The following is a 26,431-nucleotide window of genomic DNA, read 5'->3' on the forward strand; positions in this document are numbered from 1 at the left end:
TCTATCTATCTATCTATCTATCTATCTATCTATCTATCTATCTATCTGTCTGTCTGTCTGTCTGTCTGTCTGTCTGTCTCTCTGTCTCTCTGTCTCTCTGTCTCTCTGTCTGTCTCTCTGTCTGTCTGTCTGTCTCTCTGTCTCTGTCTGTCTATGTATCTATCATCTATATCATCAATATCATCTATACCTCATCGATGTCTATCTAGCTAAGTCATCTATATGTATGTCTATTTCATCTATTTCTATCTCATCTATATTTTTCATTCTATCTGTATATCTCATCTCTTATCTCTCATCTATATCTATTTGTCTATCTCTAATGGATGTTGTCCTTCATATATATATGTATATATATATATATATATTCTGATATGTCTATTAAATTATAAGATGTTATCAAAAGGACTTGGAGCTGTAAGGGACCAATGGAAGTCATTTGGTCCAAACAACCTTCCTAATTTATAGATGAGAAAAATGAGGACTAGGGAGGTTAAAGCAACATAGGTAATAACTAGAATGCTTCCCCACCAAGAGTCCTACCTGGATGGCATCCCTTCCATACTCTGATGAAACTTTGGAGATCGACTCTGAGCAATTCACTAACCTCTCAGTCTTATCTTTCTCCTCTGTAAAATGGGAATTAATAATAGCACCAGAGTTGTAAGGATCGAGTGTGATAACACATATTAAGTACTTCACAGACCTTAAATTGCTGTAGAAATGTTAGCCATTATTTGAGAATGGGAGGTGGTGGTAGTAATTATCAGTAGGGGTCCCAGTCCCTCCTGTTATGACTTGCAGGTTGTAGTTTCATATTCTTTGAATAATGACCGATCCATCAAGTCCCAATAATTGCAATTTGATTAATGCCCCAAATCTAGAATACCAGTGAAAGGCATTTTCATAATTATGGTAGCTATGCATTAATCCAACATATGTAAAAAATGAAGTTTTCAGTGTAATGTTTCTGAGCTGTCAGTATAGTAGAAAATTGCATATAGCCTATGGAAACCAGACATGTTGGGGCTTATTTCAAGTACCCTCTGAATTCCTTTTGAATGATGTTGTTTAAAGGTAAACATCCTCCTTGAGAAATAATTGATGTGGTAAATACAGATGACTTAAAGATGGTTTTCATGGTGCCAAAAATGAAGCAAAAATCAACAAGCTTTTATGCTTTTAAAAATGGTGCATCTTAATGTGTAACAGCCGACTCCTTTTATTTGCTCCCTCAAGTTCATTAGATAATTGTATTAAAGTATATATACACATGTTACCAGGGAAAATTGGATAATTCGATCCAAGTAACAATTATAAATGTCCATTATTGGATACAAGTCTTCTTGCTGAAAAAAAAATAGATCAAGGAAAAAAAACTTTTCCTCTTAGAATTTTTCATTTTAATGAAATTTCGTTTATCCGAGACACATTTATTAAGCATAAACTATATCCAAGGCACCATTATAAGCATTGAGGATCTCTAGGTCAAGATGATACGTGCCTTGCCCTCTGGGAGAATGGGATGGGAGTAGGAGAAGGATGAATACATCGACAGGTATGACATAAGGAAGGCTGGCAGAAAGTAGAGGCAAAGTCCACTGAGAAATATGAGAAGGGAGGTATTACTCCCACTTGCAGGAAGGACTTCAAAAGGACTGCGGCCATCTGAGTTGAGTCTTCCAAGAGATAAGAGCCTGTACCTCTGGGGCTTCAAGACCACCAGAGATCCCCCTCCTTAATTCTAAGAGCCAGATGCATGAGAGGTCTGTTGGAGACTCAAAAGCCAGAGATACCCCAGCTAGGACCGGGCCATGGGAGCCTCATTACCAGAGACCAGAAGCTGAGGTTTAGGGCATCATTTGGATAGTCGCAATCCTCCGTCTTAATATGAGAACCAAGAGCAGGTCCCCAGTATGAGGATTTTGCTTTTCCCGCCACAACATCAGCATTCTGGTTTATTGATCTTGTTCACATTTCCTGTAGTAGTACTAGAAAACCGATCACTAGGGATTTCCTGACCACACCCTCCTCCATCTCCCTGCTTGCCTTAACCTTTTGTCCCCTAAAACTATGAGGAAGAAGGGACTGGTGCCACCCTCCAGGTTTCTTATATCTTACACACATTCATTCTTCATCCCAGTGACATTGACCTCCTCGCTCTTCTTTGAACAAGATGCCCCATCTGCCAACTTGGGGCATTTTCACTAATTGTTCCTTGTGCTGTGCTTTCCCTCTGCTTTTCCACCTCCTGACTCCCCTGGCTTCCTTCAAGTCCCACCTCCTACAGGAAACCTTTATCAATCCTTCCTAAGTCTGATGCCTCCTGCTGCTGATTTCCAGTTTATCATGTATGTAGATTGATTGTTTGTAATTATTTTCTTGTTATCTCCCATGTTAGACTGTGGGTTCCTCAAGCATGGGGGCTGTCTTAATATTTTTTTTTGTATCCCAACACTATTATAATAGTGGGTCCTTTAATAAATGTTTATTGATGTACCCGAACCTCTGTGGACTAGAGAGTATGAGTGCCTTTCATCTAGCTTTCTCCCCTGCTTATGGCTAGCAGACTTCCATCTCTACCTCCTCCGATCCCTGTAATTCAGTATTGTTCCCTGCCAGAGTGAAATAACCCTTTCCTTTGCCTCTACTTCCCCCTCTGTCATCACAGTCCCCCTTAGCCATAATCCTCCTGGTCCCTATTTTTATCTTCCTCCTCCTCCACTGTGCCCTCTGGAACTCCAGTGCTGTGGTGAACAAACTTCCCTTCATCCTAGACTTCTTTCTCTGATAGGCATTCATGGGAAATACCTCCTGGTCCTACTGACTGTAGAGTGCCACCTAGCTGCCCTATTTTTTTTTCTTTTTAAAATTTTTAAACTTTTTTTTTTTTCTAATGGAAACACACCTTCTAGAAGATACTGTATCCTGGATCACCTTTCTTCAGGACAGACTAACCTTTCTTTCATGCCCTTTTACTCATTGGTCCAGGAGGAGAAGTAGGCATACTTTTTCTCTTAACACTTGGCAATCTCTTTACTCCTTTTAAAATACACCCCTCATCTACATCACTCTGTCCAGAACCTTCCTTAGTTATCTATTGGCCTCCATGTCATTCTCTTTCCTTTCTCATACTGAAGGACTTTAGTATCCTTATGGCCTCCCAATTCATCAGTGTCCTCAACTCCTATGACCTACATCTTTACTCCACTATGGCCACCCATGGAGTTGGCCATACCCTCATTTTTACCATCACTCAAAACTGTCCTCCTTCCATGACCTATAACTCTGAAATCCCTCTTTTTGATCATAACCTTCTCTACTTCCATCTCTCCCTCTTCTTCACTCCTCCTAAATGTATATTTTGCCTCATCTTGACCTACAATCCCTCTCTATCCCACCAGTTTTCCCAGTCCATCATCCTTGCTCTGGCCTCAGTATAGTGGAAAGAATTGGTGGAATTTGAGTTTGAAAGACTGGAGCTTGAATCCTAACACTGACACTAATTCTGTGATCTTGGACAAGTCATTTAAAGTTTGAGCCTCAGTCTTCCTATCTCTAAAATGGGAATAATACAGGTAGTACTTACCTCCCAAGGTTGTTATGAGACTCAAATGGGATGATGTGAAGTGCTTTGTAAACTTCCATTAGAAAAGAAAAGAAGAAAGATAAGATGGATGTGGATACGAGGAGGGTTACAGCTATGGAGAAGCAGGCTCCATGAAATTTTTATCTTACAGCCTCGATCTTCTTTGGAGGTAAGATCTTGAGCTGAAAGTGACTGGGGGAAGAATGGAGTTCAGGGTACCACCTCTTTTTAAAAGCCCTACTTGTTCTTTGATTGCAGACCTTAACTTTTAACCAAAAAATAAAAAAGGGGCAGGAAACAAATTTCCCACTCACCACCAAATCAAAAAAAAAACACAACCCAAACCAAAAAAAACACCAAAACTATGCTATTCTCATGGTTTTAAATTGGCTTAAGAATGAAATTTCCTAGACTTTTTCCATTGTTTCCGCTGAGAAGAACTATTATTTCTAGGAAATTACTAAGGGCCTGCATCTAATAAATGGGGCATTAATTTAGTATATGTTTTCCTTAGCTTGCAACTGCCATGGTCATGCCATGGACTGTTACTATGATCCTGATGTGGAGAGGCTTAAAGGCAGTTTGAACATCCATGGTGTTTATGAAGGTGGAGGAGTCTGCATTAATTGTCAGGTAAGAGGTTATTCAAGTCACTGTTGTTGTTTTTAATGGACCTTTAAAATAGGTAAATTCCAGATAACAATTACTCACAGAGTATTCTATGAGAAATGAGATGCATCTAGAAAAAAATTAATTCTAGCTTTCATATTGAATGCTGCTAAATTTCCTAAGAAAGGTAAGGTAACCCTGTCAAATGAATTATTTAAAATTGGACAATTCTGGGGACAACTAGGTGGTGCAGTGGATAGAGCACTGGCCTTGGAGTCAGGAGGACCTGAGTTCAAAGCCAGCCTCACACACTTCATACCTACTAGCTGTGTGACCCTGGGCAAGTCACTTAACCCCCTTGTCCAAAAAAATTGGATAGTTCCCCACCTTTTTTGTGTATACAGAGGTCCTTGCTACTTACATGCCCCCTTGATGTGCAAAATCAGGCTGAGGAATATCCTAAGCCATATTGGCCACCATACTCAGGCACTATTGATAACAGGGACAGCTACTTGGTGCAGTGAATAAAAGCCCAGGACCTGGAGTCAGGAAAACTTGAGTTCAAATTTTTGTTGTTATTCCAGTCCTGACTGATTCTTTGTGACCTCATTTGGGGTTTTCTTGGCAGATTCTGGAGTGGTTTGCCATTTCCTTCTCCAGCTCATTTTACAGATGAGGAAATTGAGGTAAACTTGCAGGTCACACAGGTAGTGTGTCTGAATTGACTACAGGGGTGGCATTCCATTTACTGTGCCACCTAGCTGCCCAGTTCAAATTTGGTCTTAGACCATTATTAGCTGTATAGACAGGGCCGATCATTTAACCTCTGCCTCAGTTTTCTTACCTCTTAAATGGGGATAATAATAACACCTGTCTCCTAGGGCTGTTGTATTGAATGAGATAATAGCACAGTGTCTGGAACATAGTTGACACTTAATATGTCAGAATTTGAAAATGATCAGAGCATAGTCTGAAAGGTCTTTAGTGAGGTTGCCACAGGGCTTTTTTTTGGGGGGGTGTCATATTTAGAATTTTCTGTATGACTTAGATGAAGACTTAATAGGATCTGTCAAGGACACAGAACTGACTTGGGAACAATAGGCTCCAAAAATATCTCAACAAGCTAGAACAATAGCAATGAGTCTATTAAGATGAAATTTAATAGGGATAAGTATAAAGGCCCTTGCATGCCCAAGTAATGGATGAAGGAGATAGACATTAATAGCTCAAAGGCTTAGAACCTTCAGTAAGCTTGACATGAGATAGTAGTGAGTCATGACTGCTAAAAACAAAACAAAACAAAACAAAACAAAAAACCTTAATAGAGAATCTTAGTCTTTCTTAACAAAAATACAATATCCAGATGAATGGAGATAACCGTCTACAGGACTCTTCATCAGTAAGAGAGTTACAGTGGTTTCTTGGTTCTCCATTTTAAGAGAGGCATTTAGAAACTAGGATGGGTCCAGAAGGGGGCAAACAAGATGGCAGGTAGAAAATTTTGAAACAACTAGAGATTTTTAGCCTAGATACTGAAGACTTAGGGAGAATACAATAGCTATGTTTAAATATAGGAAATTCTATTTTTATGAAAGGGCAATTGCATTTCTTTTGTGTAGTTCCAAAGGACAGAACTAGGACCAGAGGGTAGAAGCAGATTTTTAGATGGATGTAAGTATAAATTTTGCTTCCCAACAATAGAATAGGCTGGCCCTGTGAAATAAAGAGCTCCTGATCACTGTGTATGGTCAGAGGCTAGAGCTGGATAATTAACCTTTTTTTCTACCCGCAGATATTTTGTAGTGGAAATTCCTGTATAGTCCACAGACATGCCCTTACTCTGAGCCCCAAGTCCTAGGTCCCAGGTGTTTCATGGGTCAGAATTCTCTCCAAACTATATAACTAATAAGCCCCTACTGATATATTTTACCTTTACCAATGAGCTATAGAACACAAAGTAAGCAACGAAGGCTTTTAATTAAATAACAATGTAAATAAAGAACAGAACATTTTCCTCATAAACTTTGAGCTCACTATCCTATGAATATTATATACTCATTTATGAGAGGGAGACCTTCTTAGGAAATATGTGTGGCCTATCAACACATGAAGGGGGAGGGTGTCTACGAACGTCATGTGTATGGAGGAACAACTTACATCTCTGCAGCTGTCTCTTACTGACACTGTGCTGGACCTGCTTTCTGCCAAATATCAGGTTTCGCTGGTCCCCACGTGATGCTCTCTCTCAGCCAATTTCCTCTGTTGTTCATATTTCTATTCCAGCTGAGTTATTAACTACCTCCTTCACCCATCACTTCCACTGAGGGATATTGTGATTAAAAAGCCTCTCTCTTGAGAAGCCCAGTGAAAGGAAGGATGCAACTTCTTTAGCCTGCAGTCCATTCCCCCCCTCCAGTAAAATACTTACAAATTACATGAGTATATGTATAACATTTCTAACACATATAATTTATAGCATAATAAACATCAGAAATAAGATATTTATATGCAATTATAAATGTTTTTTCTATACAGTCCCATAAGGGTGTAAAGTAAATAATAGGCATTTCTAAACCGGTGCATACATTTAAAACAAAATATAAATTCTATGTAACACATAACACCTAGCATATATAACACAATAGTGTAACTGTAACACTGCAATCAACAATACAATAAAACATACATATTATTATATATCATATTATATATCAATGAAGCATAACAATATAACAAAACATTAACAATATGGAACATATCTAGCTTACGTTTGCATATGTAACATGTTATAGACACTCACACAAAGGGTACCTGATGCATTTATGTCATACACAACTATCCACCTTCTTCTGCCTTCTCTTAGACATCATGGCTAATTAAACTTGGTCACCGGGTGAATGTCATGGGCAACACCAGCTTATTCCTCTGTAGGATGCAGTTACAATAACGTTATTCTATTGAACATCTCCAACTTCTTTAGTTCTCTCAACAGTAAGGTGACCTTTTGGGGACAAAATCTGAATCCTTGAGATTCCCTCCTAATTCTTTTTCATGTAGCTGTTCCTGTTGCCTATTATCCTGGGACCACCAATGCAAGGCATGTCACAACAAAGTTCTCCTCTCCTGATGGCACAGTCTTTTTGTGAAAGATTCCCAGGCATGGCAGGCAATGAGTTCTGTCTTAAGGTCTTTGGGATCTAGGGTCACTTCTGTCTCCAGAGCCATCATTTTTATGGGTTGAAGGCAGTTTGGTGGACATCAACTTCTGTTTAACCAATTCTATGTTTGATCTTTGGGTGCATCCTGTATTTGTATGTCCATCTAGACCACAGTTACAGCAGAATATCCCGGGGCCCCTCTGTCTTTGCTCTACTGGCCATGTTCTAGCTTCAGGCCTGTTTGACCTCTGCCCCCACAATCCTTTGTCTTTTTTCTGGGAGGAGTGGAACTGACCAGTATTCCATTTCTCAGCAGGCAGCCCAGGAGTTCCGGCCTTGGACCCTGGGTGACTGTGGTGTGTTTCCATTCTCGTTTCCATAGGCAGTATCTGAGAAGATGTTTCGGAGAGCATCCTTCTGTCTTTCAGACTTCTATCTCCACAGTCAAGTCTGTTTTCATACAATGTCACTAAAGCCATTAGCTCTTCATATGGAATCTGCCGCTTCTCTTTTTCTAGTTGAATTATTTGTACTTGTAAGTCTTCATTATCCAATAGCCCAGAACTTACTTGGGCCAGTCTAACAGCATCCATTTCGTTAGGCTTCACTGCTCCCTTGACAACTAAATTCTGTAGCAGTTTGTCCACCCGCAGGACAAACTCAGAGGGTTTCTCTCTGTCGCGCTGAAAGGTGGTAAGAAACTGGACGTAAGCTTGCTGTGGAGTTTCTGCACCACCGTATTGCTTATCTAACTTTTGTAGACATTCTAGCACGGTAGCATCCGGGGTCTGTAACTTCAAAACATGTATGAGATCAAATGCTCGTCCCTTGAGACTTTCCATTAGCCTTTTCTGTTTTTCCATGTCATTCACCTTCCATTGCTTTAATATTTCAGTGGCATGTTTTATCCAAGATTCATAGGGTTCCTCTCCAGGAGGACATGGATTTTCCCCAGAGAAGCTTCTTAATTTTTTAGACTGAGATTTTTTCTCTGGCTTCAACTCGTCTTTCTTGCTCTCTCCAGGGCTGGACTCCCCTCCATACATATGTCTCACATCATCTTCAGATAATCCTTCCCTTTGCAGGACAGTCTTGAGTTTTCTTTCTATCTCTTCTTCCTCAGTGGGGGGTCTAATGACCAGTTTCCAGGTGTTCTCTCCTACTGTAATTGTACTAGGGATTTTAGAATAGTCTATGGGTTCAGACAATTTACAGAAAACAGACAAGGTGGTATCTGTCTCTTCATATCGTTTGGTTAGTACCTGACATTTTCCCAAAATACCTATTGCATTATGTAAGACATTTTCAATGTCCTTATCTGTTAGGTCACAAGGCACTCCTTTAACAAGTAATCCTCTGTGGAAATCCAGGTGCAGAGCTGTGCACCACTGTTCTAAAGTTTTCTCATCCATATTTTCCCCCTTTCTTTTTAAGACACTACTTAGTCAACTACAGGAATAAACCATACTTCCATGGCATCTCAACATGCAACAACTCAGTAGTTACTTGACCTGTTTGAAAAAGAAAAGAAAAACAAACATAGGAAAATCTCGGCATCCAATCATGTCCCAAAAAATATTCCCCAATGGATCCCCATAGTATATAGGACATTCAAAATGGAGATCCCAGATGAAAACTTCTTCAGTGAATTCCAAGGAATCCCAATTGGAGTTCAGAGAGGAACTCCTAAGGTATAGTTAACAGAACCTCTCTTCTCCCTCTGGGGTCCTAATTAGCTACACCAGGTTCTAGGTATTTTGGGGGATCATGGTTCTCTCCAAACCATAACTCATAAACCTTCACTTTTTACTTTTACCAGTCAGTCATGGGAAATGGTTTAAAAGAAAGATATTTTAATCAAGTTGCAATGAAAATTATGTGTGAGGCTATCACACATGTGGACATATGTGGCCAGGGCACCAGTATGAAGGAATGCTCTTGCAGGGAACATAGATGACCAGGGCACATAAACAGAGGGACAACTCACATGTCTGATGCCGCAGTTAAAAGTTTTCATCAGCTGTTGCTATCTCTGACCGATGCCACTATGTTGCTTCCCATGCCAAGTATCTCTCTGTTGTATCTCAGCTGTCCTCTACCAGACACTGTGTCTCAACTTTCCACTATCAAGTGCTGGGTTAGGCTTCTTTCACTGTTACCCCAACAGGTATGAACTATCTTTGTTCCAACTGATCTGACAGCCAGCTATCCAGCCGCCTCCACCATCCTGTTGGGGTGGGGCAGGGTACTGGGGCTGTGTGCTCTGTTATGGGGCTAGCTTCAGAGCTAATGGAAAGCCAGTCTTCCAGAGATGCTGTGATTGGATTAAGCTTTTTCTAAAGGTTACTTTTGCCTTCAGTCAACACTCTTAGTCAATTGCTATGAAACTCCCTACAGCTTTCCCAGTCATCTCTCTCAAGCCAATGGTTAAGAAATTCATCACTGCCATGTTGTACCAGAAGGTACAGTGGCAAAGGCAGAGACTAAGGGTCAACTGTAGCCTTTGAACTCTGCTTAGAACTCTTCTGTTAACTGCTTCTCTTCTGAACTCTTTGAGTAACTGCTAAACTTCTCTGAAGTGCCTTAGCCTGGGTCTTATGTCCTTCAGTTCAACTGTCACCTAACTTATGGGCAGAAACCCATTTAGTTCTTAGGTCTTTTCATACTCTCTGAGGTAAATTTTCCTAAAGGCTAAAGGGGAAAAGGGATTGAGGCACCCTGGGGTAAAGAAACATTTTGAACCTCACTCCCTCTTTTTCAAATGCAAATTGTAACCACCCCTGCCAACTGGAAAGATCTGAGAGGCTATAGACCTTTGGCCTCCTCCCCTGCCAACAACACATGCCAGTCTGGTTGCTCCCAAGTCTCTATGCATCTGTCTAACATTTTGAAGAAGAAAGGTGCGCATTCCTACAAAGGTCTAATTGCATTGTATGTTTAATGTCAGAAGAGAGATGACGGTAGTTAGATAATTTATCCTGTTTATATCTTTCTATTAGTGCTAAACTTGGAGTCAGACCAGAGTACAAATCTATCAAAATTTTCTTTCATTAAAATTCGTCAGAGAAGTGAATCATGTTTCTTATAAACAATGTTTTCAGGAAATAATTATATTGTCTTACATAATGCACTTATTCATTGAGTTTGGAGGGTTTTTTGGTGGTGTTTTTTTTTTTTAAAGGAGTGGGATTATCGTTGAACTACCAGTCAAGACAGTGCAGTCCTAGGATGGGAATTTTATTGGTGAAAGCCCTCTGGCACATGTTGTCTGGCCCAAACCTTAAGGCAGCTGGTGAGAAGGTGGCCAGAGAGTGAAGTGAAGCATGACTGGAGTTGGGACTAAATATAGTTGGAAATTGAGGCAATCACCTATCTGGTCAATGGAAGGTCCATCATAGTAGCTCTAGGCTTCAAAGAGTTAAGTCCTTTGGGTCATAAGTGGGATCTTAAATGCACTATGTGGGAATTTACAAAATGTTAATAAGAATGAGTTAGATACAGTTTGTATAAAATTCAGAATTCATTTGCCAGAGAATGAAAGGTAGGTAAATCAACCCAATGTGGTTTTGTCCAGCCAAGATTATAGATGTTTTGAGCCAGTCTCAATGTCAGTTGAATCACACATTCATGGTCATGCTTTCACAAAATAAAAGCATATCAAAATTATCACTTGTCCTGAGTAATTCATATAACACTATAGCAGCGTAGTATTAAACCCAAAGACCCCAACTACTTGGGTAAAGAGGGGAAACACTATTTGAAAATAAAATTATTGGGAAAACTGAAAAAGTCTGGCTAAAATTAGGTCTAGACTAATATTTCACATCGCATACCACAATAAGCTACGATGGGACATAAGACTGTGATTTTAAAAAATCACTTTATAAACAAATTAGAGGAGTCAAGAAGTAATAGGTATTTCTTACAACTATTGATAGAGAACAAGTTCTTGAGCAAATAAAGGGCAAAGGGGAGAGCAGGAGTTCATATGAACCATTTTAATCACATTTTGCACAGGTAAAATCATTTCAGTTAAAATTAAAAGGGAAATTTGGGGCGGGGGAAAAAGAATCTTCACAGTAAGCCTCTCTGATAAAGCCTGATATCCAAGATATATAGGGAACAGATTTAAATATATAAGAACATGAGCCAGATAGTTCTTGATGAACAAATCTAAGCTAGCCACAAGCATACGAAAAAAAAATGCCCGAAATAATAAATAGTAAGAGAAATGTAAATTAAAACTTTGAAGGTCTATATCATACCAATTTGATTGGAGGGGTTGTGGGAGAACAAGAACACCAATGAACTGTTTGGCAGAGTTGTGAATTGGTCTGGTCATTCTGAAAAGCACTTTGGAATTATACCCAAACAAGCCACTCAGCTGTGCATAACCTTTGACTCAGTGATACCGCTGCTATACATATATCCCAAATAGAGCAAAGAAAGAGGAAAAGAACCTGGAAACTAAAGGGGTATTCATCAATAAGAGAATGGCTGAATAAATTACAGGAAGGAAATAAGGACCTACTCTGTGCCGGACACTGTACTGAGGACTTTACAAATATCATCTTATTTGAGCCTAATAGCAACGCTATGAGGTGTTATTATCCTCATTTTACAGTTGAAGAAATTGAGGCATTCAGAGGTTAAGTGACATGCTGTGAAGTGGGAGCTGGGGGCACATAGCTAGGAAGTGTCTGGGGCTAGATTTGAACTCAGGTCTTCCTGACTCCAGCCCCAGTGTTCTATCTACTATACTACCTATCTACCCCTAAATTATGGTATGTGAACATAATGGAATAGTATTGTACTATAAGAAATGATGAAAGGGTTGGATTCAGAGAAACCTGGGGAGAATTACATGGACTAAAACAGATTATAATGGATGGAATCATGTCAAGGCAGGGGGCGGGGGTGAGCAGGGGAAGAGGCAAGACTTGTTTAAAAAAATGCCAAAACAAAGAAGAAAAGAAAGAAAAGTGTCATCATCATTTTAAAAAGATGAACAGAAAAGAACAAAAGGATGTTCAGAGGGAAACACAGGGTAGTTTTGAAAATAGCTTGTTTAATTTATCACATACTTTCAAAAGTAAACTTGGTATGCAAAAGAGATCCATGTTTCCTACAGAAGCCTCTTTTTTAATCTTTATCTATGAAAATGTTTATATTTATTGGTATTTTTCAAGTTCAGAATAACAAAATTAAAGAAAAATGTAGAGCAGACTGACTTTGAGGTAATGTCTTTCCCCTCCACAGAGATCTTCAAGTGGAAGACGGATAATTTCACTACTTATAGGGAATGTTGTTGAGTGGATTTTTGTTGATCAAGAATTTGGCTGATGTTATTATCTCCTCAGGATCATTTTCTTAGTAAATAGGCATTTGTGAAATACTTACTATGTGCCAAGCACTGAGGATACAAATAAAGGGGCAGAAAGCCAATCCGTGCTTTGAAGGAGCTCAGATTTTAATGGGAGAGACATCATATAAATAACTAGGTACTAATCTCAGAAAAGGAAGAGGAAACCCTGTATTGCCTTTACAAGTATTTTTTTTTCTGTCCTTGACCTCTCTTGTCCATATGAAGTTATAGACACCTTGTTGGGGCAAATTGCATTCCTTCTCCCACCCCCCTCCCCCCACTCCTATTGAACTTAAAATGTGTATCGTCAAGTTTGAGCTATATTTAGTGAAGGGATCTCTAATGCCATATTCATTCCTCAAGGAAAGAAAGCAAAAGATACAGCACTTCTAGAAGGAAGGACTCTTCCTTGTTCTTTCTTCCTTTAGTAAAACTGTAACAAATGCTTTTGAAGACTGAAATATCCCCACCTTGTTCTGATTCTTGCGGATTGTTTTTCTTGCATATTTAAAATACCCGCTTGGGCTCCTTTCCTGAGGGAGAGAATATCTGTGCCAAGTTTTCACTCTACTCCATGGATTTCAATCTCCTTCAGTACACTGATCTCCTTTGCTTTGCAGATGTTTTACATCAAAGATTAAGAGCTGTGTATGTCCCTTCTTTGTTCTGACCATTTTCTGGATTCTAGGGAAAGGTTCTTTTCTAAGTTACCACATGCTTGGACTTCATGACCATGAGGTCCAAGCAGGAATAGTGCTTTTGACAAAAGTCATCCGGCTAACAGTAGATCCTTTGATCTGAAAAGCATCTCATTATCAGGTAGGACTGTTGTTACCACAGTACGCTACACCTGTGGGCTGGCAGCTTGCCAGTGTTTACCAGCATGAATCAGAAAAGTCCTACCTGTCAGCCACAGCCAAAGATCCTTATCAGAGGTGTAGGGATGAAAGCTGTTGTTGATTTCACGTACCTTGATACAGCACAAAGAAGACTGAAAGTGGACTTCGACATTTTGGGTTTGGGTTCAGGCTCAAACTAGATACGGAATTAGAGGACCTGGGTTCAAATCTCAGTACTATTTGTGTGATCTTGGATAAACCTTTCTGGGCCTCAATTTCATCATGTTCAAGATTGGAAGGAGTGAATCTAGTGCATTACCCTAAAATCCTATGAACTGATTAGGATGATTATAGGCAAGTCACCAAATTTCTCTGAGGCTTAGCTTCTTCTCTAAAATGGGGAAAATCTTTTTTGCACTACCAGCCTCATGGAGCTGCTGTGAAGAAATCACTTCATAAATTGTAAAGTACATGTATGTGAGTTAGTAGTAGTAATGATGGCAGTATTTTCACTAAGATATGACTTCTTTCATAAATAAAGAAGTAGGAAAATATCTCAGGAAGGCCACATAGTTGTTTGGGTGCCACAACCACTTACAGCTTAATTTTCAGTAAATTTATGGAAATTATACTTTGTACAGATAAGACACCTAGCTTCTTCAGCAATTTGTTGTTTAAGTGTCTTATCTGCTTATGAAACCCTCCCTCTGTCTTAAAGGTCTCCCTCAGACACTTAACACTTAGCCGTGTGACCTTGGGCAAGTCACTTAACCCCAAATGCCCTGCTCTCCCCCCTCCAAAAAGCAAAAAAAAAAAAAAAAAGAAGGTGGGATTTTAGTTGGGACTTGAAGGAAACTAGAGCAATCCAGAGGCAATGAAGAGAATTCCAAGCAGAGGAGACAGCCAGTAAAGATTCCTGGAGGGGAGAGATGGAGGATCTTGTTTGTGGAACAGCCAGGAGGTCAGTGTCACTGGATCAAAAACATGTGGCAGGGTATGAGGTATAAGAAGACTACCAAGGTGTGTGTGGGTGTTGTGAAAAGCTTTGAACACCAAACATTTGATCCTGGAGACAACTGGGAGCCACTGGGATTGATTGATTTGATTTTTTTGGAGGGGAAGGGCAGGGCAATTGGGGTTAAGTGAATTTCCCAAGGTCACATGGCTAGTAAGTGTTAAGTGTCTGAGGCCACATTTGAACTCAGGTCCTCTTGACTCCAGGGCTGGTGCTCTATTCACTGCGCCACCTAGCCGCCCTGACTGGGATTTATTGAATGGAGTAGGGGCTGGGGGTGTGTGTGTGTGACATGATCTAAGCTGCACGTTAGGAAAATAATTTTGAAAGCTGAATGAAGGATGGGTTAGAGTAGGGGGAAAGTTGAGGCAGGCAGACTCACCAGTAGTGGGTAATGCAATCATCTATTGTAATAGGCAGGGCATGAGGTGATAAGGGCTTATACCAGAGTGGTAGCAGTATCAGAGGAGAGAAGGGGGAATATTTGAAAGATGCTGTAAAGGTGAAGTGGACAGACTTGGCAACAGATTAGATATGGGAGGTGAGAGGTTGGCAGCAGTCAAGGATGACACCTAACTTGTAAGCCTGGAGAAATAGAAGAATGGTTTTATCCTCTGTGTTAATAAGGAAGGTAGGAAGTAGGGCGGGTTTAGGGGGAAAGGCAATGAATTCAGCTTGGGACATGCTGAATTTTAGATGTCGAGTAGACATCTAATCTGAGATGTCTGAAAGGTAATTGGAGATGGGAAATGAAGGTCAGAGGAGAGGGTAGAGCTGGATAGGTAGATTTAAGAATCATGAGCCTAGAGATGATAATTAGATCCATGGAAGCTGACAAACTCGTATAGAGGGAGAAGAGGACCAGGATAGAGCCCTTTGGGGCAGCCACAATTATTGGGCATAACCTGGATGGGAGTTCAGCAAAGGAGACAGAGAAGGAGCAGTCAGATAGGTAGGAGGAGAACCAGAAGAGAGTGATGTCCTGAAAGCCTAGAGAGAAGAGAGAATCAAGGAGGAGGGGGTGATCAAGGGGAATCAAGGCTGAGAAAAGACCCTTAGATCTGTCAGTTAGATCATTAGTAGCGCTGGAGAGAGAGTTGGGGTGGAATGATGAGGTCGGAGTTATAGGGGATCAAAAAGAGAGTAAGAGATGAAGAAATGGAACCTTCTCAAGTAGTTTTTTCACAAAGGGCAGACGAGATAGAAGATGGTAGTTAGCGGGGATGAAAGGGTTAAGTGATGGGAATACATAAAGTATAAAATAAGGGTGGGGTTGTTCTGTTGATGAAATAAAGGAGGGATCATGCCACAAATTCAGATTTAGTGGACTTGTGTTTCTGCATTCTTGCATCCTTACCTGTGTTTTCTATGGCTGAAATGATGCCATTACATATGCTCAATGATGCCTTGGTAACCATAGTTACCACTAGCTTTGCCAAAGGCCATAGAGAATAACTATCTATATTAGCTAAAGGCGAATTGTGGTATTTGCTATTCATCTTCAGAAGCAATTTGTTTGCTTCTTAATACTCTAGGGATGTTATTGATTAGTTGTTGTAAGTCATTGTTGTAACCAATGCCTTAAAACCCCTTTCTGTGGTACACTTTTCCTCTTTTATCTCAACTGCACTGGACTATTTCTGCCAGGTACTAGTGGGGAGAATCGTGATAATAACAATTTCTAACATTCGTATAGCACTTGAAGGTTTACAAACTGCTTTACACATATTCTCTCATTTTATCCCCACAACAGCCCTGGGCAGTAAGTGCTATTATTATCTCCATTTTACAGGTGAGGAAACTGAGGCAGACAGAGGTTATGTGACTTCCCTGGGATCACACAGCTAAGTAAATGTCTGATGGATCTGAACTCAGGTTCTTCTGCCTGCAGGTCCAGCACTCTAGCAGCTGCACCACCTTGCTTCAAGTGGAAGTTTTGGAGAGGCAGATTCAGCCTCTATATAAGGAAATACTTCCTAATATTTAGAAGGGAGAAGGGGAATAAGTGGAGGTGAAAGGGGCATTGACTCTCTTAGGCAGGTCTTCAAGCAGAGCAGTAGTCATTTGTCAGGTGTGTGGCAGAAAGAAGTGATTGATTCTGGTCCTCCATTTTTCATCCCAATTGCCTCATTAAATAGCTTTGTGCAGAAAAGGGGGAATGGGATTGTCCATTAAAACGAGCCTTTCCCCCCCTCCCCCGCTCTCTGTCTCTGTCTCTCTCTCTCTGTCTCTGTCTCTGTCTTTCTCTGTCTCTCTCTCTGTCTCTCTCTCTGTCTCTGTCTCTGTCTCTCTGTCTCTCTCTCTCTGTCTCTCTCTGTCTCTCTGTCTCTCTCTGTCTCTCTGTCTCTGTCTCTGTCTCTCTCTCTGTCTCTGTCTCTCTGTCTCTCTTTCTCTGTCTCTCTTTCACTTTCTCCTCTCTCTCTCTCTCTCCCCCTGTTTCTGTCTCTGTCTCTCTGTATTTGTTGATATGTGATGGGTGAGGAGGCCTGGAGAGAAACAGTTTTGTATTTGCTTGAAACATTTATATCCTTCAATGGGAAAAGAAGAGAAATGTGCAGTGAGGTTATGCATTATCTAATGCTTTGGATCTCATTGTTAAAATGAATTAAAATAATTCAGATTATAGCCCACAGGACAAGGAGTGGCAATAAATAGGATTTTGAAGTTAGTAAAATTCTCCGCACTAGGGGAGAAAATAAAGAAAGGGTCTTTGTCCTTCCTTTGGTCATTTTGTGTAGGCCCTTGTGTTCACTAGGGGTTATCACATGTGTCCTGACTTCCTACTGCTATTTCTTTCATTAGACAATGAACGTGCCTCTCTGATTATTTCTGAAATAGAGAAAAGCAGAATGGAATTGAATTTATGGTGTTTCATTCCTGGAAACTGTTGCTTATAATTTGATTTTATAGCAATTACCGGCATTAGAAAAGAAGTAATTAGCAGACCTCATGTATTTTAACATGAGCTCTACTGATGACACATATACAGACTTTTTCCATTTACGTAATGGAAACTTGAAAATGTTTTCATGAAGAAAGAACAATAACATAAGAACCAATGGTACAGGAGGGGTGGGCACATCCTGCTTCTCTAGGCACTGGAAAAAATATAAATATACATCTTAAATATTTTCCTTTCAAACTAAATCATGATGTGACATTTTGTTTTTATCCAGTCGTTTCAGTCATGTCCAACTCTTCATGACCCTATTTGAGGTCTTTTTGGCAAAGAAACTAGAGTGGTTTGCTATTTCTTTCTCAGGAAACTGAGGCGAGCAGGGTTAAGTGACTTGCACAAGGTCACATAGCTAGTAAGTGTCTGAGGATGGATTTGAACCAAAGTCTTCCCAACTCCTGGCCTAGGGGTCTATCTATTGCACCACCTAGCTCTCCCCATAATGGGATACATTATTGAGCAGTTCTTCCAAATGAAACTACTGTGAATAATATAGAAGGGCTACAGTGAAACTCAGTGATTCCTAGATTGATTTATTGTTGTAACTCCTAGCCAGGGTTGTATGGAGCCAGCTTTTATCAGCTAGCAAGAGCTGCTTATTAAATATTCAGTGTGAAAATGTTCATTTACACCTCAGAAATCACCAAGTGCTATGAATCAGAGCTTGATTTATTGTTTTGTTGATTACCTAGACTTCAGAAAGAAATAGTTAAAAATGTGTCATGTGTACCTTTTTTTCCAAAGAGATGGTTGTTAAATATTTACTAGCATTCCCTTGCCTACAACTGTCACCTCTACTTTAAAAAAAAACCCATTTACCACTCCTAGGGTTATATCCCAATGAGATCATAGAAGTGGGAGGAAGACCCATGTGTACAAAAATGTTTATAGCAGCTCTTTTTTTGTGGTGGCAAAGAATTAGAAATTAAGGGGGTGCCCATCAACTGGGGAATGCCTGAACAAGTTGTGGTATATGCATGTTATGAAATACTATTGTGCTGTAAGAAACAAGGAGCAGGCGGTCTTCATATTTACCTGGAGAGGCTTATATGAACTGATGCTGAGTGAGAAGAGTAGAATCAGGAGAAATCTGTACACAATTACAGACACAACGTTTGTGTGATGACCAACTTTGATAGACTGGACTCTTCTCAGCAATGCAGTGATATGTCAATCCCAAAAGACTCATGATGGAGAGAAATGAGTGCATCCAGAGAAAGAACTAGAAAGAACTGAGTTTATATCCAGATGGAAGCAAAATACCTGATCTTTTTCCTTTTCTTGTTTGGTTTCATGTCCTCTTTGCCATTTTTCATTGCATCTGATACAGTCCGTCTTTATAACCTGACTAATATATAATGTGGAAAGTATTTACAGATCCTATGCTTGACTATAAGCCGCCATGGGGGAGGGTGGGGAGGGAGGGAGACAAAATGTGAAACTCAAGCAATTGTGGAATTGAATCCTGTAAACTAAAAGGAAACAAACAAATTTTAAAAATTTTATTAAAAAGAAAAAAACCCTTTTAGTAATATAATTTTCCTATAATTATTAGGCTTATTCTGTGGTGAAAGGGACCTTCAGGGTCATCTAGTCCAAAATCCTCATTTTATGGATGAGTGAACTAATGCCCAAGGAGGTTCAAGGTCAGATGTATTTACTAAAAAAATAAAATTACAGAGGTGGCTAGGTGGCACAGTGAATAGAGCACTGTCCATGGAGTCAGGAGGACCTGAGTTCAAATCCAGCTTCAGACACATAACAGTTACTGGCCATGTGACCTTGGGCAAGTCACTTAACCCCAATTGCCCTGCCCTCTCCCCTCCAAAAAGCAAAAATAAATAAATGTACACTGAACTATGCAGGGGAACGTGATAGAAATGTATCCTGGTTTTTCAGTTTGGATCCTCTCGTTGGTCTTCTCCTGCCTTAACTTTCTTTTTATTTCTCTCTAGCATAACACAGCGGGTGTAAACTGTGAGAGGTGTGTTCCAGGCTATTACCGCCCTTTCAATGTCCCGCTTGAAGCGCCCCATGGCTGTATGCGTAAGTCTTCTCTCCTTGGTTTTGTTTCATAACTGTGTTAGCTGACATTCAGAAACCATCCAGTCAAGTTTCATCTTTTTTTTTTGAGACCTCCAAGTCAGCTCTGTTTCTCTGATTCACTTCTTTCATTTCATTTCATTTCCCTTCCTTCCTTCCTTCCTTCCTTCCTTCCTTCCTTCCTTCCTTCCTTCCTTCCTTCCTTCCTTCCTTCCTTCCTTCCTTCCTTCCTTCCTTCCTTCCTTCCTTCCTTCCTTCCTTATCTATTTATTTATTTAATCATTTATTCACTTATGCATTAATTTATTTTTGGTGAGACATTTGGGGTTAAGTGACTTACCCTCAGACACTTACTAGCTGTGTGACCCTGAGCAAGTCACTTTAGCCCTGTTTGCCTTGGTTTCCTCATCTGCAAAATGAGCTGGAGAGGGAAATGGCAAAGTACTCCACTATCTTTGCCACAAAAACCCCAAATGGGGTCATGAAGAGTCACACACGACTGAAACAACCCAACAACAACAACAACAAACATTTTTGGTTGTTGACAGTTGAACAATCTCTTTGTAGAATTTAGTAAATGTCAGGCATGTGTGAAAGGGAAAAAAGCTAGACTCCTTCCTCTGTAAAGTAAGAATGATAATTTTGGAACTGGATGTACAGCTTCGTAGATGTAGGGAACTCTCAATGAATAAATTCCCCCAACCAAAGCAAATCTACCCTGGAGCTTGTAATGGGAATGTAAATTTTAAAGATCTTCCCTGCCCCTAGGCTAAAGTGCACCTGGAGCCTGGGGTGGGAGGCTTGTTTTTCAGTAGACACTTCTTGATTGGCCAGTGAGTCAATAAGGTTGTTACATTCTCTGAGCCAGGAGAAGGCTATATAAGCCCTGATGTGTAGCTTTGTTTTGGGGCTCACTTGAGAAGTGTTCTGTGATTTGATCTGGATTCTGGGAAGCCATTGTCCAGAGCCCCCCGGCTTTGAAAAACCCAGATGGTGAAACCCAGATGTTATGGATGTAATGGCTGGACAGTTTGGAAAGCTGTCTACTTGATCTATTTCTGTCTTGATAATTCTGCCTGTATACTTTGAAGTTCGGGGTGCTGACCTTTTCCCCCTGAACAAGGTAAACGATATATGTTTGACTGATTAAAGTAAGCTTGTTAACCCATTTTGAGTTGCTTTCCTCTAACAAAGCAGATCCAAGAACCTGTGGTGGCAGCAAACCCTGAGGACGCTTGGGGTGCTTGCTGCCACAGAGCTTAGCTTTGGAAAGTTATTTCTTGGGGGTGTGGAGTGGTTAAACAGCACTTCTAATGTTACACAGTTAGAATGAGCTGAAAGGAAAAGTGGAAGCTGGGTCTTCCGGACCCCAAGGCCAACTCTCTATCCATTACCTCATGCTTTCTCTGAACAATTAAAATAATTGTAATGATATTAATGGCCACAACAACAGTAACGATGACACAATGACACTGTATTAAATATTGCCTAAGAAATATCGGCACTTCATATATTTGCTTTGCCAAAGGACAAGAAATTAATTATGGTTGTTGTTTTTAACTTTGTTGTCGATCCAGCCTGCAGCTGTAACCCTGAGTATACAGATGGCTGTGAACAGGGCACAGGTCGCTGCTTTTGCAAGTCGAATATCCACGGGGAAAACTGTGAGCGCTGTGCAGAAGGATTCCACAACTTCCCATTTTGCCAGAGTAAGTCTGGATCATTGCTGGGGGAACCTGTCCTTTTAGGTGGAAGTTGTGAAGAGATAAGAGTGGGACTTTATGTAAGGAAAAGCTTCCTAACAATGAAAACTCTTGAGACAAAGAAAGGGCTGCCTCCGGAGGTGGTGGGTGTACCCTGGCCACAGATCTTCAAGATGACTAATTGCTGAGGGTGTTATAAATAAGGGGGATTCGAGGTTGAACCAGATATCACTGAGGTCCCTTCCTGCTCAGATTCTACGCTTGTACAGAATTTGAAGGATCAGGGAAAGGGAAGAAGAGTTGAACCCCTTTGAAAGAGTATTTCAGACACTTTAGGACATTAAAATTCAGTATTCCTGGTTTGTTGTTTGTCCTTCATTCTTTTTTTTTTTTTTGGAGGGCACTTGGGGGTAAGTGACTTGTCCAAGGTCACGTGGCTAGTTTTTCAGTTGTGTCTGAGGTTGGATTTGAACTCAGGTCCTCCTGACTCCATGGCTGGTGCTCTATTCACTTCGCCACCTAGCCAACCCTTTTGTTCTTCATTCTTAAAGAGGACCATGGCATCAGGGAAGTGACAGAATGACATTCAAATGAATTGGATTTAAGTGAGGAAGGGCTGTGCAAAGTCACCAGCCTCATTTTCTCCTCTGGAGCCATCTGGGTCCAGTGGTAAGATATAGATCATGAGGAGTGGAGGTGGCCCTGGATGCAGTGGGAGCCTGGCCATTTTAAAAGCTAAGGTCACCTAGTCCACAAAAATTCATGTTTTGCATTGTATACTAATGTAACTGTGTATTAAATCATACACAGTGGACATAGCTTTACCTGCTGAGGTTAAAGAGAATGCATAGAGATTTTGTTATGTATCAGAAGATAGATAAAGAACCTAAGTTCCCCAGGGGAAGTTTCTTTAAAATGATTATATTTAAATAGCCAGATGATCATAAGAATGGCTTTACAGGTGGATTTTTAAACAATTAAATTTTTAATTGATTTCTTTTGTATCCCCAGTGCTTGGCATAGTGCCTGGCTCACAGTAAGCATTTTATAAGAGGTTTGTTGACTTTACATCCTTCCTCCATCTCCATTGATCCTTATAAGAAAGAAAAAAATGCACACCAATTTTTAGAAAAATTTTAAATTTTTATTCATGTCCTTTGTTTTTACTTCTTTCCTCAACTTCTCTTATCTAGTGGAGTGATCCTTTTAAGAAAGAATAAAAAAATAAAAACAGTTACAGATAGATTTTTTAAAAGTTGTATGACAGTATTACCAGAGCATTGGGGACACACACCAGAGTTTGGCTTCAATTTTTATTAAAAATCTTATTAACTCATAGCTTGATTTTTTTTACCTTAGACCTTAGGCTTGTGCCTCTTTGCAGAACTAATTAGATTATCCTTAATGAGCCTCATTATTTAGTTTAAGAAATGTATCCATGTTTTTTGTATTTTAAAGTTACATGTTTTGGTTAAAACAACTGTAAGATCCAACAGTAATGAGTGGTTATTAAACAATTTTTATAATTTTTCTTATAGCTTAGATAATCATACATGGAAATGCTATAATAAACACTCAAAAATAGGTTTCTGTCCTACATTATTAGCTCAGTGACCCAGCTAATATTCAGCATTTAATGTAAATGGGACAGGACCATATGCTGAAGTTTTATAAGGGACCCTGGAAGTAGTCATGCCCCATATAAAGAGTGTAAGTACTTGTGAGAGGGGATTTCTTGCTGAATTCACTATTGTCTCAAATGGGACAGTGCCTCCAAATGCCCTCCAGAGTAGTTATGGTCTTGAGTAAGGCTGTTTCCTTTAGATCTGATTGCATGAAACAATTCTTTGGGAAAATGTTACCATTACCAAATGTGGGAGTATGATGGCAGAGGGAAGGGAATATTGTAGCAAGAAAAAACATTTAAGAATTCATATTCCATTCCTCAGCCTCCTAAGGAATAAATCGAACACCAAATTAAGTCAAAAGTTTCCTGAGAGCCCTACACACTCTTCATGGAAAGTGCCCACAACTAAAGAAAGTTAGAGGTGATTGTACTGAATTCAGTTCTCCAGTATTGCAACATTGCCCTTGGTGGACTGTGTTCCTATTGATCATTTAGTCCTATTGAGATGGATGCATTATATTTTATAAGTGGTAAACTTAACTTCAATCTGTACACAACAAGTATGTCTTTGTCTACTTTTGGAAGGAAAGGGGGAAAAAATCTATACCAAACACATGGGAATTAGTTAATGACAAAGTGCCAAGTATCTGGGAAACTACCCCAAGAGATAAAATAGTAGTTTATAGCAAGCTGGATCTCAGCCTTGCTTTGTATTCAGGGATCTCTGGTTGACTTTTTCAAGACAGGAAATATATTTTAATATCTCTTTCCTTCAGTTTCCTCCTCTTAAAAATGAGTTTAATAAAAAAAAATTTCCTAGGATTTACTCTGGTGATATTGTGAGTATGAATTTGGAATCTATTCCAAATACTAAAATGAATTGTGTGGTGAGGCGTGGGGAGGGTGGGTGGAGTGTGAGCATTTGGTGTCATGGAGAGAAGGTACATGAATAAATTGGTGTCTTACAACAAGGCAAAGGGGGCAGCTAGGTGGGGCAGTGAGTAGAGCACTGGCCCTGGAGTCAGGAGGACCTGGGTTTGGATCCAGTCTCAGACACTACACACACACACACACACACACACACACACACACACACACACACACACCTAGCCATGTGACCTTGGGCAAGTCACTTAACCCTAATTGTCCTACCCTCCCCCCTCTAAAAAGCAAAAAATAAAAAGGCACATAACATGTTATTACCTGACATTTTATTTCTTTAGAATTTGCAATAATTTGATAAAGGTTGGGTTACAGTTATATACATTAAAAAGAAAAAAGTCCAACGAGAATGCTTACAAACTGAAGAAAATTATTTTAAAGTCTTCTCTCAGTGTTCATTTACACCAGATGAAATTTAACAAGATTGTATGGGGAAACACCACTGACATTCCTTCTTCTTATCATTAATTCAGGATTCCTATTAGGTAATGTTTGGATAATCTGTTTTTAGTTACTGGATGCAGATGAATAATATTGTTATTTCTTTTAAAAATGTTCTACTATTCAGAGTTTTCACTCATTTAAAGAGGCCTTGCCTTGCCCCCAATTTATCTAAAGTAACAAGTTTTTGCTGAAATCTCTAATTTCATCTTTCCCTGTTTTTAATAAATCATTTTTAAAGGAATTCCTTTTTATCCTGTTTCTACTCCAAGACCAGAAGCTTCTACTGCTGCTGGTGGTGAAATAAAAGGCAAGTAACTTTCCCTTTTGTCTTACCTTTCCTGAAAGTATTAAGCTTAATATATAATTTATTCAACAAATATTTATTAAATACCTACCGTGTGAAGAGCGCTGTAGGTGTTTAATTACAGCCTCTCTATTTGTTAAATGAGGAAATGGTTTAAACCTCATACTTTTTATATCTTCACTTGTCCTTTTGCCCTTGTGACCCCCAACCCCTTTGCTCTTCAGTTCACTGGAATAACAACAGGAAGGGGAATTTAATTAGACATGAAATAAAGGGATTGGGGGAGAATTTGGAAGCTTGTTATAAAATGATAGAGCAGACATAACAAGAACTTAAGAAAAGAGCTTTCATTTCAAAAAAGAACATTGAGTAATGACATTTTCTGAGAAATATGAATGCAAAAATTTTTATTTCAATATTTCAGTGATCTGAAGTTTCACTGATATTAAAAGATATTCCTTCCACTCACATAGACTGCAGACCCTCTACAACTTAGCAGAATGGTCTTTAAGAATTCCTTAGGCCAGGGGGCAGCTGGGTGGCCCAGTGAATAGAGCATTGGCCCTGGAGTCAGGAGGACCTGAGCTCAAATTCGGCCTCAGACACTTAATACTTACTATCTGTGTGACCTTAGGCAAGTCACTTAACTCCAATTGCCCTGCCTTCCCCCTCCAAAAAGCAAGGAAAAAAAAAAAGAATTCCTTAGGCCAAAAGCAAAAAACAAAGAAACAAATAAAAACAAAAGGGGCAGCTAGGTGGCACAGTGAATAGAACACCAACCCTGAAGAAAGGAGGACCTGAGTTCAAATCTGACCTCAGAAACTTGACATTTAGCTAATTCCTTAGGCCATTTTGGTGATAATTACCTCTGAAATCATCTAGGCTGTTCCTGGGACAACAGTCATTCAGTCTGTTATAAGTGTAGCTTCTAATGCTTGTATAGCTTGATAAGAGCCAACAGGGATCTTTAATGTGGTCATCTCCAGGACAGGATGACAAATTGGAAGGCAAAAATATGTATCATAGATATGGATTTCTTTTTTTTTTTTAAGCAATTGGGGTTAAGTAACTTGCTCAAGGTTACATGGCCAGTTATTTCTGGGTGTGGTGCTAAATGTCTGAGCCTGGATTCCATCCCCCAGGTCATCCCGACACTGGAGCTGGTGCTCTTACTCGATGAGCCACCTGGCCACCCCTAAGCAATTGGGGTTAAGTAACTTACTCAAGGTTACACGGCCAGGTGTTTCTGGGTGGGTGCTAAGTGTCTGAGCCCAGATCAGAGCCCAGGTCATCCTGACACTGGGGCCGGTGCTCTTATTTGCTGTGCTACCTGGCCACCCTGCTATGGATTTCTTTTAGTTGATTATAACCTCTCTATGGATCTTAACTTATGACACTGAACATAGGGGTCCTTGTTGCCATGTATTAAACAAACTTGAGCATGTCTAGAGAAACTTGAGAAAGATGACTAGGGAGGGATTTGGAGACCATGACATGTGAAGACTGGTTGGTGGAACTGGGAGTGTTAAGCCATAGAGAAGAAGACTTAAGAGACCATGATGGCTGTCTCCAAGCATTTGGAGGTTGGCCATTCAGAAAAGATTAGATTTGATCTCCTTACTAGGGATTCTGATCTTTTTTTGGATCATGGATCCTTTTGTCAGTCTGTTGAAATCTGAGGGCCCCTTCTCAGAATAATGTTTTTAAATGCATAAGAGTTGTAAGATTACAAAGCAAGAGAATCATATTGAAATAGTCTATCTGTCTGTCCATCTATTTCTAAAGTTCACAGGCTCCAGGTTAAGAACCCCTGTCTTAGCTCAAGACGGTAGAGTTG

At 39.9% G+C, this 26,431-nt stretch overlaps 2 protein-coding genes across 3 annotated transcripts in view; one reads left to right on the forward strand and one right to left on the reverse strand.

Moving 5' to 3' along the window:
- Positions 1 to 26,431, forward strand: part of LAMA3 (laminin subunit alpha 3) — a 343,942-nt gene that overhangs the window by 90,056 nt on the left and 227,455 nt on the right. Inside the window, exons 8-11 of one of the 2 annotated variants that reach the window (XM_069099797.1) lie at positions 4,104 to 4,222; positions 19,487 to 19,577; positions 21,152 to 21,283; positions 24,529 to 24,597. In XM_069099797.1, coding sequence (XP_068955898.1) covers positions 4,104 to 4,222; positions 19,487 to 19,577; positions 21,152 to 21,283; positions 24,529 to 24,597 — 411 coding nt within the window. The remainder of the gene's footprint in view (positions 1 to 4,103; positions 4,223 to 19,486; positions 19,578 to 21,151; positions 21,284 to 24,528; positions 24,598 to 26,431) is intronic. The other variant, XM_069099798.1, reaches the window with a different exon arrangement.
- On the reverse strand, positions 6,240 to 9,470 carry LOC138170057 (paraneoplastic antigen Ma1 homolog). The gene is made up of 2 exons (XM_069099495.1): positions 9,344 to 9,470; positions 6,240 to 8,867 (listed from the first exon to the last, which is right to left on the reverse strand). Exon 2 carries the CDS (start codon positions 8,766 to 8,768, stop codon positions 7,380 to 7,382), a length of 1,389 nt encoding a protein of 462 aa, XP_068955596.1. The 5' UTR covers positions 8,769 to 8,867; positions 9,344 to 9,470; the 3' UTR covers positions 6,240 to 7,379.

This window comes from Petaurus breviceps, unplaced genomic scaffold (genome assembly GCF_028583685.1).
Source record: "Petaurus breviceps papuanus isolate PSGF00001 unplaced genomic scaffold, PetGlider_PUasm1.0 38, whole genome shotgun sequence".
Lineage (NCBI taxonomy): Eukaryota > Metazoa > Chordata > Mammalia > Diprotodontia > Petauridae > Petaurus > Petaurus breviceps.

Excerpts from the sequence above, each read along its gene's own strand:
- LOC138170057 (XM_069099495.1), bottom strand. The coding sequence starts at position 8,768 with ATGGATGAGAAAACTTTAGAACAGTGGTGCACAGCTCTGCACCTGGAT.